This window comes from Hakea prostrata, chromosome 6 (genome assembly GCF_041222555.1).
Source record: "Hakea prostrata isolate BN-2017 chromosome 6, UWA_Hpros_2, whole genome shotgun sequence".
Taxonomy (NCBI): domain Eukaryota; kingdom Viridiplantae; phylum Streptophyta; class Magnoliopsida; order Proteales; family Proteaceae; genus Hakea; species Hakea prostrata.
Window position 1 is genome coordinate 35745195 of NC_142605.1, and position 12967 is coordinate 35758161.

The 12967-nt window shown below is 41.7% G+C and overlaps 1 protein-coding gene across 1 annotated transcript in view; it reads right to left on the reverse strand.

Annotated features, from left to right (window-relative positions):
• Positions 1-12967, reverse strand: part of LOC149013689 (WD-40 repeat family protein / beige-like protein) — a 52903-nt gene that overhangs the window by 10496 nt on the left and 29440 nt on the right. Inside the window, exons 18-23 of the mRNA XM_089158626.1 lie at positions 12579-12648; positions 12398-12481; positions 12250-12306; positions 12053-12121; positions 11863-11949; positions 11651-11767 (exon numbers count right to left, since the gene is read on the reverse strand). Coding sequence (XP_089014752.1) covers positions 11651-11767; positions 11863-11949; positions 12053-12121; positions 12250-12306; positions 12398-12481; positions 12579-12648 — 484 coding nt within the window. The remainder of the gene's footprint in view (positions 1-11650; positions 11768-11862; positions 11950-12052; positions 12122-12249; positions 12307-12397; positions 12482-12578; positions 12649-12967) is intronic.

The window sequence follows — 12967 nt, forward strand, 5'->3', positions numbered from 1 at the left end:
TAGTTATTTTTTTTTTCTTCTTTATATATTAGATAAAGACATTTAGGGATGCCATTGGGAACTTCAGTCATTCCATGGTCGTATCAGGAAGGGAATCCGCCCTTGGGGGTAAGTTCATTTATTATATATTTAATTATTATATTCTATCTTTAACTTAGTTATTTAAGTATTGAAATGACTTGGAGTCAATGTTTGTTGCAGCTGAATGGTGGTTGCAATTTGGACGTGACTCACCTCATTTGAGTACAATTGCAAGCAAAGTGTTCTCCTAAGACATGTTTTGCCATTGGTTGTGAGTGAAATTGGAGCACCTTCAACCTCATTCACTCAAAGAGGCACAACCGATTGGGTGTGAAGCGTCTAAAGGACCTTATCTACATACACTATAATATGAGACTGAGGGAGGATCATATTAGACAGGGATGGACAGAGAGAGTAACAATATCGAGTTAGCCGACATATTTGAGATGGATGATGATGATAACCTAGTAGTTGACTGGATCAAGGACAGTGGAGTGCCATTGCTGGATGAGGAGGGAAGTCATCCCAGTAGATAGATTGCAAAGGAGATGGGGGCTGATGTGGACTTCATGCCCCAGGAGGGGAGTGCACATGCAGCACCCGCCATCCTTTCGTGCCACCCCCTAGTGCATCCACCTAGAGTGAGGATTTGATTGTCTGGTCCGACACTGAGGATGATCTGAATTCAGGCCTCTGACGATGACGACAATGGTGATGATGATGACGATAACGATGATGATGATGATGATGATGATGATGATGATGATGATGATGATGATGATGATGATGATGATGATGATGATGATGATGATGATGACGACGGAGGGGATGAGGAGGGAGTTGGACCTCGTGATTAGGATTCAATAGATCCTAGGGACATACCGCCATCACCAGCCCCAGCAGTATGTGAGAGTTAGGGGGGAGGACGACCACCGAGATTCACAGGGGAGAGTCAGTTCATCCACGCAACACAAGATTCAGACCATACTAGAGCTGCATCTCGAGGCCAAAATGTTTCCTCCACATATTCGAAGGGGCAGCGCAAGGCTGGCTGCGATTTTGTGAGATGGGAGAGCCTTTTAGTCGTTGGGAAGACTTGAAAGACACATTGCTCAATGATTTGGGACTTGGAGACTCCCCAAGAAAAGTTAGTGAACCTAAAGCAAGTTAGAATAGTGGCTGAATACTGGGAATGGTTTGAAAGGTTGTCGGTGGCAGCACAAATGAAGGATCCTGTCTGGTTGAAGAGCTTGTTCACGGCAGGGTTGAAGGAGACTCAAGTGGAAGTGCATATGTTTGCACCGACTACATTGGACCAGGTTATGCACTTGGCCCAATCAATTGAAGCCAAGAATTGGACCATAAAGGGAGTTGTTAGACCCAACTCCACTCATGGACCAGCTCAAACCAAAGTAGGGGCCAAGAAATCAAATATAAATCGGCCCAACCTTTAGAACTAATGAAAAGGGGTACTTTTGGAAACCCACTACACTACCTTCTTCTACCTCTACCCTGATACCCAAACTTGCGCAAAACACCTAAGGGCTAACGACAGTGGTGAAAACCAGCCTGCATCGGCGACGGACGGTGCTATACAGCCATAGTGGAACTCTTGGTTCAAGCAACTAACTATGGTGGAACTCTAGGACAAGCTTGATCGTGGGTTGTGTTTCCAGTGTGATGAGCGTTGGATGAGGACATCAATGAGCAGTTCCGAGTTTACCGGCGACGGCCGACGTAGAGATCATCCCACGACAGCATCTATGTGGATGGATGATGAGTTCAAAGGTTATCAGATTGCTAGGATCCTATGGTTTGATGAGAAACACTGCTCATAGGCAGTTGTCATGTTATTTTCCTTAGTCTTAGTGGGTTGGGTAGTAGTTTACTATTGAAATATTTTAATTTCATCTTTGAGTCTTTATGGACTGGGCCTAGAGTCTATTTTGGCTCAATTTTGAATTATTTTGGATTTGGGTTATATTTACAACTTAAGTTGGGGTCATTTTGGAAATTAAACATGTAGGGTTGGGAGGGATCAATTTTTTTATTTAAACCTTGTATGGAATTCGTTTTTGGCAATCAATGAATGAATGCAAAGTTAAAAAATTCCTCTCTTGCATGAGTCTCTTTCTTGGTATGGATTTCTAGTAAGTTCTTCTTCCTCTCCTCTTCTACCTTTCCTCTCTTGCGTGGATCAGTTTCTTCCCTTGTTCTTATCTTTTCCTTGCATAATTTTTCTTTTCTCTCCTTCCTTTTTTTTTTCCTTTCTATCAATCTTTTCTAACCCTTTTCTCTCAGTTTTTTTTTTTTTTTTTTCTTCTTCCTCTTTCCTTGCTGTCCGTCAGAATTTTCTTCCTCTCTATCGTACTTTTTTTTTTTTTTTTTATTTCTTCTTTTCTTTCTCTCCTTCTCTTTTATCACCCTAGTACAACAGTCTTGCTGTGGTTCTCAATTCTAACCCTACTCTCCTTCCCATGATTCACCATTACTTCAAAATATTTTTTTCTCCTTTCCTAGGATTCACCACTACTTCAAAATATCTTTTTCTTTCTCTTATTCCTGTTCCTAAATGCTTTCTAACCCCTTTTTGCAGTCCACGATCAGCAAGTAACATTATCTCTCCCTAAATATTTCTCATTTATTCTTTGGCAGTAGTTTTGTTTAAAACAAAAACTTCCTAAGACTCCCTTTACATTGTTAATTGTTGAATTCCTCGTTAGAAATCTGATATTGATTAGGACAGCTCTATTTTCTTTAAGTTTCTTAATCCCTTTGCATTGAATTTGGTGTTATGGTGCCAAGATCCCCGTTACCTTGTTTCCCTATTGATCCTTGTTTAGTTGTGCTTATCAGTTAGGACTTATTGTGTTTCTTTCTTTACTTTAGCTGTCTTACATGCATGATTAATCAAAATTCAAGTGCTGCAATTCCTTTCTTTATTATCTGTCAAGAATAAGTGTTTAATTCTAAGAGTCTAGTAGGCCACTTTGTAGGTCCCCTAGTTTCTAGGGTTTCTCCTACATCAATTCTGGTATCAGAGCATGGTTTAGAGTGTTAAGTACTGCTGGACTTCTAGGTTTCGAGTCGTTAGAATTGTTGGTTTTAGTTTAGGTGTCTTTAGGTCAGACTATGTATGGTAGTAACCTGAAGTGGAAACGAATATTCCAATATGACTGGTTCATCAAGTGCCCAATTGACCCCTGACCAATTGACTCAGCTGCCCCCAACAAAATGGAGAGATCTTAAAGGCCATTCAAACAACATAAAAGGAGTTAAATAACAAAGGGCAGCACAAGCAGCCCAAGCCACCACCATTCAGGCCATAGAGGGACAACAAGAGCAGCATGGACATAATACTCAAGCCAATGGACCTAGGAATGAAAACTACCAAGTGGACCTCCAGAACTTTGACCACCGCTTCGAGGATCTTGATAGAACTGGGGATAATTTCCAAGGTAATGGAAGAGGTAGAGGTAGAGGTCGTGGAGCACGTGGACATCTTGGTCCTATGCATCATGCAACCTATGAGCATGACAATGCTCTTGACACCCATGATAGAGGGTTCGATATTAGGAGGATAGTCAAGGTAGAGGCCCCATCTTATGATGACCAAATAGATGCGGAAGTCTTACAAGATTGGATTAGACAAATGGACAGGTACTTTGATTTTTATAATATGTCGGAAGAGGTTCACTTTAGGTTTGCTAAGATTAAGCTTACCGAGGCTGCCCAAGATTTTTGGACAGAATTAAAGTACCAAGAGAACAATCTAGGACTTGAGCCAGTGACCACTCGGGTTGAGATGCAAAAAAGGCTTAAAAGGGAGTTCTTACCTATCACCTATAGGCTGAACTTGTTGAATGAAATGAACACCCTAAAGCAAGGGAAATTAACTATGACCGAGTACATGGCCAAATTCAATGAACTTAAGATTGAAGCCGTACTCGTGAGGATGTTGAGCAAACACTTTCTAGGTTTATTACTGGACTTAACTCAGATACTCGGTCACGACTTGCACCCCCACTTAGTGAGAGATGTCCCTCAAGCCTTTAGGATTGCTCTAGAACTTGAGACGTCTATGAAGGCTTTTCCTTAAAAGAAGAGCTTTCAGCCCGGAGAATCTAGTTTCCGAAGGTCTACCCCTAACACTACCAATTTCCAAAGACCCCCTATTAATCCAAAACATCCAATTGATAACAAGGGTAAAGGCATTTTGGGAACTACCCCAATAAAAGTTGGCCAGCTCCAATGTTTCAAATGCCAAGGATTTGGACTCGTTGCTAGGGAATGCCCCAACAGAAACCTTTATGTTGGAGGGCAAGACCATGTGGATTTAGATCAGGATGACGATCAGGAGCCTAAGTATGAAGACCATAGACCAGATAAGGACATATCTGATGAGGATCTTGATATGGTATATGGGTCTAAGCTTGGAGTTGTGTGTTGTATGGTATCACAATCCAAAGATACTGATGATTGGCAACGGATTAATATTTTTATTACCTACACTTAGCCATTAAGGTAAGAACAGTCGCCATAGATAGTGGTAACTGCATGAATGTAATTGCTCAAAGTGTTGTTTCCAAAATGGGGCTCAAACCAGAGGCTCACCCAAACCGTACAAGGTTGCTTGGGTCAATCAGTCTACTATCCCTGTAACCCTTAGGTGTTTAGTTCCCCTACATTTTGCTGGTTATGAGGATTGAGTGTGGTGTGATGTCCTAGAGATGGATGTTGCTCACATCATTTTAGGGAGATCATGGTTATATGATAGGGATGTCATTACCTATGGGAAATCTAACATTTGTATCTTTGAATATAAAGGGAAAAAGATCCGATTGACCCCTAGCACCCCAAAAGAGCTTAAGGTTGTGAAGCATAAAGGCAGTACCATCAAACAAACTTGCTCTAAAACACTTGGCATACTAAATCAGCAAGAATTTGAAGTTGAGTGTAAAGAGTCAGAAGTTGTTTATGCTCTAGTTGCCTTGCAAAGTAATACCATAGTGTCTGATAGGGATGTTAAGTTCACTAGTCACTTTTGGCAGACTCTATGGAGGATGATGGGAACCAAACTCCGTTTCTCTTCTGCATTTCACCCCCAAACCAATGGTCAGACCGAGGTTGTTAATAGAATTCTAGGGAACTTGTTGTGTTGCCTTATAGGAGAGTACCTTACCAGTTGGGATCGGGTCCTTACCCAAGCCGAGTTTGCCTATAATAGCTCTAGGAACCGAACCACTAGTTTGTCACCTTTTGAGGTTTGTCTAGGATACCAACCCAAGGCTCCTATAGACCTTATTCCAGCTGTGTCCAGCTATAGGACTTCCCCATCAGCCGAGTCTTTTGCACAGCACATATCTGATTTACATGCAAGTATAAGACAGCGAATAGCACTGAGTAATGATCAATATAAGTCCAAAGCTGATGTGCATCGACGACTGCAAGAGTTTCAAGAAGGAGATATGGTGATGGTTAGGATCAGACCGCAACGTTTCACTAATTGTAAAGCAAGCAAGCTACATGCTCGTAGTGCAGGACCATTCGAGATTCTGAAGAAAATAGGAGCTAATGCCTATGTTCTTAATCTGCCAACTAACATGGGGATCAGCAATATTTTCAATGTGGAGGACCTTTTCCCCTTCCATGGCACTCCTACTACTGCATCTTTCTATCCATATGACCTTGACACCCTTCCCTTTGTTTTTGATGACCCTGCTAGTAAGACCCCTTCACTCCCTACTATTTTAGTACCACCTATGCCTAAATTTCACAACAGAGTTGAAACAATTGAAGAGATCCTTGATGAGAGAGTTACAACTACAAAAGAGGGAGGTTACAGAGAATTCCCAGTTAAGTGGCGGGGACATCCTGAGATCGACAACACTTGGATCACGATGGCGGAGCTACAACGACTTGACCCAGACATGCTAGAGTACTACCAGAGCCTTCATTCACTAGAGGTGAATTCTTCAAAGTCGGGGAGAGTTGATGAGGACATTAGTGAGCAATTCCGAGTTTATTGGCAACGCTGACGTAGAGATCATCCCACGACAACATCTATGTGGATGGATGATGAGTTCAGAGGTTAACGGATTGCTAGGATCCTATGGTTTGATGAGAAACAATGCTTATAGGCAGTTTGTCATGTTATTTTCCTTAGTCTTGGTGGGTTGGGTAGTAGTTTACTATTGAAATATTTTAATTTCATGTTTGAGTCTTTATGGGCTAGGCCTAGAGTCTATTTTGGCCCAATTTTGAATTATTTTGGGTTTGGTTACAACTTAAGTTGGGGTTATTTTGGGAATTAAACATATAGGGTTGGGAGGGATCAATTTTTTTTATTTAAACCTTGTATGGAATTTGTTTTTGGCAATCAATGAATGAATGCAAAGTTAAAAAATTCCTCTCTCTTGCACGAGTCTCTTTCTTGGCATGGATTTCTAGTAAGTTCTTCTTCCTCTCCTCTTCTACCTTTCCTCTCTTGCGTGGATCAGTTTCTTCCCTTGTTCTTTTCTTTTCTCTGCATAATTGTTCTTTTCTCTCCTTCCTTTTTTTTCCTTTCTATCAATCTTTTCTAACCCTTTTCTCTCAGTTTTTTTTTCTTTCTTTTTTTTTTCTTCTTCCTCTTTCCCTGCTGTCCGTCAGAATTTTCTTTCCTCTCTATCGTACTTTTTTTATTATTTTTTATTTCTTCTTTTCTTTCTCTCCTTCTCTTTTATCACCCTAGTACAGCAGTCTTGTTGTGGTTCTCAATTTTAACCCTACTCTCCTTCCTAGGATTCACTATTACTTCAAAAAAAAAAATTCTCCTTTCCTAAGATTCACCACTACTTCAAAATATTTTTTTCTTGGGAAACTATTGGCGCTTGTTTATACTATGTACCCCGTACTTTCAAAATTACTAACCACCTTCACTTGTCTATTACTTTGCCCCCCCGTTGTTCCGTTAGTTACGATGTGTGCTCTTAATTCTCAAAACCCCAACCCTTTCCTCTTTTTTTTTCCTTTTGTCGCGCCCTTTCGTTATATAAAACAACCCAATAAGAAAGATAATAACTCAATAAGAGGACTTTCTCTTGGCTATCCCTAAATTCAAAATAAATGTTTGGGGTGGGCCATCGTTTTTTTGTCTTTCTTTTAATTGGTTTGGGTTTGCTTTAATTGGTTTATTGTGTCGTCTTGTTTCTTTTTGGGCTTGCTTTTTTTCGGCCTTCCCGTTTGGGGGGCTTTGGGTTTTGTTTCCTGGGGCCGTTTCCTTTTCTTTCTCTTATTTCTGTTCCTAAATGCTTTCTAACCCCTGTTTTGCAGCAAGGATCAGCAGGTAACATTATCTCTCCCTAAATATTTCTCATTTATTCTTTGGCAGTAGTTTTGTTTAAAACAAAAACTTCCTAAGACTCCCTTTACATTGTTAATTCCTGAATTCCTTGTTAGAAATCTGATATTGATTAGGGCAACTCTATTTTCTTTAAGTTTCTTAATCCCCTTGCATTCAATTTAGTGTTATGGTGCAAAGATCCCCGTTACCTTGTGTCCCTATTGATTCTTGTTTAGTTGTGCGTATCAGTTAGGACTTATTGTGTTTCTTTCTCTACTTTAGCTGTCTTACATGCATGATTAATCAAAATTCAAGTGCTGCAATTCCTTTCTTTATTATCTGTCAAGAATAGGTGTTTAATTCTAAGAGTCTAGTAGCCCACTTTGTAGGTCCCCTAGTTTCTAGGGTTTCTCCTACATCATCGTTACTCCCCATACCAACATTGTGCCATGAAGTAGATGTAGTGCCTTCTCTTGACGCCGAAGAAATAGAGGGTGCCACCGAGGAACCAAAAGGCAAGATGACTAAAGTGGAGGAAGATATAATGGCTCTTGCGGTCGAACTCTCCAATTATTCGCTTGAAGGGCTAGATTTGCCGAGAACCCTAAAAATGAGAGGAAAAATCAAGGGACAGGAGGTGGTTGTACTCGTGGACAGTGGTGCCACTCATAATTTCGTGACTCAAGAAATGGTAGATCAACTTGGGCTACCCATTCAGCGGCATAACTTTGGAGTGACTCTCGGTGATGGCGAATGCATACAAGGGCAGGGGCTTTGTCCGCAGTGGCAATTGAGCTCCAAAGGAGTTGTTTTCACCCAAAACCTGCTGCCGTTGAGCCTGGGCAGCGTAGATGTGATCTTGGGTGCAGAATGGCTCTCAACTTTGGGTGAGATACTAAGCAACTGGTGTCAACAAACCATGAGCTTTGACTGGCAAGGACAGTTATGAAGCTTAATGGGGAGCCATCCCTATTGCAAATGGAGACTTCTTTAAAGGCTCTGTGGAAGGCTCTCAGGTCTGGTGGATAAGGGTTCTGGTTAGCTGCCTGTTCTACAGTAAATGAATCTTCAAATGGGGAGGAGACTGCAGTTCTACAGCTTCTTCTGGAGGAGTTCAATCAGTTGTTTGCTGAGCCTACTCCACTACCACCACCAAGGAGGCACACGACCACACTATGCGTTTCACGGGGGGGAAGCCAACCTCCTAACATACAACCCTACTGCTACCCCCATTCCCAGAAAAATGAAATCAAGAGATCGGTGAAAGAAATGCTGTCTACAGGAATCATCTGCCCCAATCTAAGCCAGTTCTCAAGCCCGGTGCAGCTAGTGAAGAAGGATTTTGCGTCGACTATCGGGCTTTTAACTAGCCAACTATTCCAGACAAGTTCCCAATACTCGCTATCGACGAGCTACTTGATGAGTTAGGGGTTGCAAAGGTGTTAACCAAGTTGGATCTAAAATTTGACTACCACCAGATCCAAGTGACAGAAGGGGATGCGGAGAAGACTGCCTTTCGGACCCATAATGGCCATTACAAGTTCCTCATAATGCCCTTTGGCCTCTCAAATGCTCCAGCCACATTTTAGTCTCTCATGAACAAGGTATTTCGTGCATGCTTGCACAAATTTATTTTGGTTTTTTTTTATGAGATATTGGTGTACAACAAGGACATGGCAGAGCACTTGCAGCACTTGAGGATCACACTCTACTTACAAAGCACAACCTAGTTCTTAATTGAAAGAAATGCTCATTTGGCGTCACAGAGTTGGAGTGCCTGGGGCATATCATTTCTGACCGAGGAGTGGCAGCTGACCCTTAAAAATTCAGAGAATGGTGGACTGGCCTAAACCTCAAAACTTAAGAGCCTTGAGGGGACTTCTAGGCCTGACCGGCTATTATCGGAATTTCGTGGGAGGGTATGGCAAGATAGCTGAACCTTTGACACAGATGCTAAAGAGAGACTCATTCCACTGGACCGAGAAAGACACTATAGCTTTTGACGCTCTTAAGAAGGCCATGACTACCATGCTGGTCCTTGCCATGCCAGAGTTCAACAAAGAATTTGAGCTAGAGACTTGACGCTTCGGGAGTTGGGTTAGGAGCTGTGCTCATGCAAGACGGCCATCCTACCACATATCGGAGTCAAGCTCTCTCTCCCCAAACTCCCACCAAATCTGTCTATGAAAAGGAATTCATAGCAATTGTTCTTGCCATTCACAAATGGCAACATTATTTAATGGGGCAACATTTCAAAGTTAAGACTTACCAAAAGAATAACTTTCTACACTAACAGCAGCTATATGGCAGGAGGGAGGGGTAATAGACACTGAAGTCAGCACCCACGACCTCCATAGACCCATCATACAGGGGCTTCTACAAGGGTCAGCTTATCCGAACAGCTCCGAAATGGGACTCTGTACTACAAGAACAGACTGGTTCTGACTGGATAATCCACTCTCATACCGACTCTGCTTGCTGAATTTCATTCCACCCCATTTGGGGGTCATTCAGGGTCCCTAAAGACTTATAAAAGGCTAACCGCTGTTGTTTATTGGGTAGGCATGAAAGCTGTTGTTAAGGATTTTGTAGCTGGATGTGACACCCATCAGAGAAGCAAGCACCAATAAATGATCCCCACAGGGTTGCTGCAGCCATTGCCCATTCTGGAGCACATCTTGGAGGACATTAGTATGGATTTCATTGAAGGGCTGCCCAAAACACGGGGAAATGCTGTGCTGGTTGTGGTCAATCGCCTCAGCAAGTATGGACATTTTTTGGCGCCAACCCACCCTTATACTGCGAAGGAAGTGGCATTAGTTTTCAGCAAAGAGATAGTGCGACTAGCGCAACTGTACTCTAGTGTCCGATAGAGACAAGATTTTCCTCAGCCACTTCTGGACTGAGCTCTTCAGACTTTCAGGGACTTCATCAAAATACAGTAGTGCCTACCATCCCCAAACCGATGGACAGATGGAAGTTGTTGATAGAACACTTGAAACGTACCTACGATGTTTCTGTGCTTGGCAACCGAAAGATTGGCAGCTGGCTTGCTTGGGCTGAGTTTTGGTACAATACCACCTACCAAGGTGCAGTACAGATGAATCTTTTCCAGGCTGTTTATGGTCATGAACCCTCACACCTCACTCGCTGGATTCCCGGTGGCTCCAAGGTAGATGATGTTGATGAGTACCTCAGGGAGCGAGATCTCATATTAGATGAGCTGAAGGCAAATCTACTTGTGGCACAAGATTGGATGCAAGTGGCAGACACCCATCAATGAGATGTTCAATTTTCTGTGGGAGATCAGGCATTCCTACATCTACAGCCCTACCGGTATCGGGGATTGGCCAAACGAAGCAACGAGAAACTCAGCCACATGTTTTATGGGCCCTTCCCAGTGATTGAGCATATTGGACAGACAGCTCACAAGCTCCAACTTCCTTCCCACATATGGATTCATCCATATTCCATGTGTCTCAGCTGAAGAAGGTCTTGGGAACTCAGGTTCAGCAACAGCCCCTACCTACTTGCCTAGCTGATGATTGGAAGCTTCACTTGGAACCAGAACCCTGTTGGGCCACCATGACTCACCTGCCAGCTGACTGGAAGTGTTGCTCAAATGGAAGTCCCTGCCCTCTTGTACAGATACTTGGGAAGACTATGAAGAAGTCTAACACTAACTTTCCAGCCTTTCACCTTGAGGACAAGGTGGGGGGGGGGGGGCTGATAGGCCCTTATTACTTCAAGTCTAATCCAGTAAGAACTACCAAAGCAGGGGAGACAGCAATGAGTAAAGTCAGTGTTGTTGTAGTTATGTTTTTGAGTCAGTCAGGAGTCAGTTATTTTATTATGTGTTTTGTGGAGAGTGAGGAAGGGGGGTATCAGTGTAGTGTCTCGGGTCTGGGCAAGGTGTCTTACAGGAGAGTACTGGCCTCTCATAGCCACAGTGTTTGTTTGTGTTCTGTTACTGTTGGGTGCTGTATTTGGTGTGCAGTACTGTGACTTCTCCATCTAATCTTAAGACCTATTATGTGTGAATTCAAGAGGTAGTTACACTGCTGAATCTGGGTTCCTAACACTTTGGTAACAATAATTTATTCATCAGAAAGAAAAAGCCATAGACAGCTTGAAGAGAAACCTGAGCTTTTACTGGCACTCTATGCATCCATGACAGATTAAAAAATTAAAAGAAAAAGATGCTTCTTGGAGGCATACCCTCTCTTTCCTTTGGCATATTGCACAAGTTCTATGACTACATCAAATTAAGTATTTTTAATATAATTAATTAAGTTAAAAACTTACTGTTCCCGCGCTTGAGTAATGTGAACCATAATGGAACTTGGGTATAACTGGATCATCAAAGCTGGAGTACCTCTCTTGAAACTTTTTCAACCGGTCAGCATTTAAAGCACCAATGGGCTGCAGAAAGCACAGGCTTTACATGTAAGCACCACTCATAAGAGGGAAAGTTCTCAGTAATCAAGAAGACTGCAATGAAATTCAACATGTGCAACCTTTGATAGGTCTCGGAATGAAGTAGAATCTGAGAGATCCAAAGTCTTCGACGTGTAATCAGCAAGAATCCATGGAAAAACAGGATACTACAATGGAAGGGTGGGGGAAAATGGGAAAAAGGAAACTGTCACAAAATACCGCCACAGTTTTAATCAAGGGCTTAGCACAAGCAATTATCTGAAAATCCACCTGAGTGATGTCATTATAGCTTCTCCCAGCCAATGTATTGAGTTGCATAAGATATTCGAAATTGCTTATCTGCAGATAATTTGGGTTCATAGCAGTTAGAAACATAGCACCCAGAAACTAAACGAGAAAACCATAATTGATAATTAATTAATGCAAAAAGCTCTGAGATGTCTTAAAATCTATCTTTGATTTTATACCTCCCATCTAGCCCAACGCTCCATAAGCTGAGTTCTTTTAAGAAGTTGTTCCGGCCTCTGAGCAATAAAAATACACAGAACCAGCCATAGAAGAATAAATTAATAAGCTCAAAGATACACACAACAGAGGTTGCTAAACAGTAGAGACCTGTGTAGCTAGATAAATATTATTCAAATAAGAAGGTCTTGCTTGAACAATAGCTCGATAAGCATTCTTCCGCCCCTCTGTATTCTGAAACAAAATCAAGATAAAAAGTGAAATATTTTAATAAATTCAATGATGTGAATAACCCAGGCACAAAGATTGTATATTCCAAAAACATTTATACCCCAAAATCGAAGAAGAAGTTAGTTCGGTCAACCATAAATAATTCTAATGCACTTCTTCTCAAAAGATATCTGCAAACAGCAATAACATTAATGATCAGAACAAAGAAACAAGAACTAATGACACAATGCTGGATCTTTAAATGAATCGATACCAATGGTATGACAGGTGCAAGTGAAATAACCATGTTAGTGAAAATTGTAGCTACAAACTTGCAATCGATGGTGATGACTGATGACGAGATAAATGTTACATATAAATGGTGACCAATACATTGGTATTAGAAAGTGAATGACCATATGCTGGATTTTTGGGAAGATACGAGTTCACTTTTTCAGTCAAAACCAGCAATGCAATCAGCACATTCAAACTAAAGTAATGATGTCGATG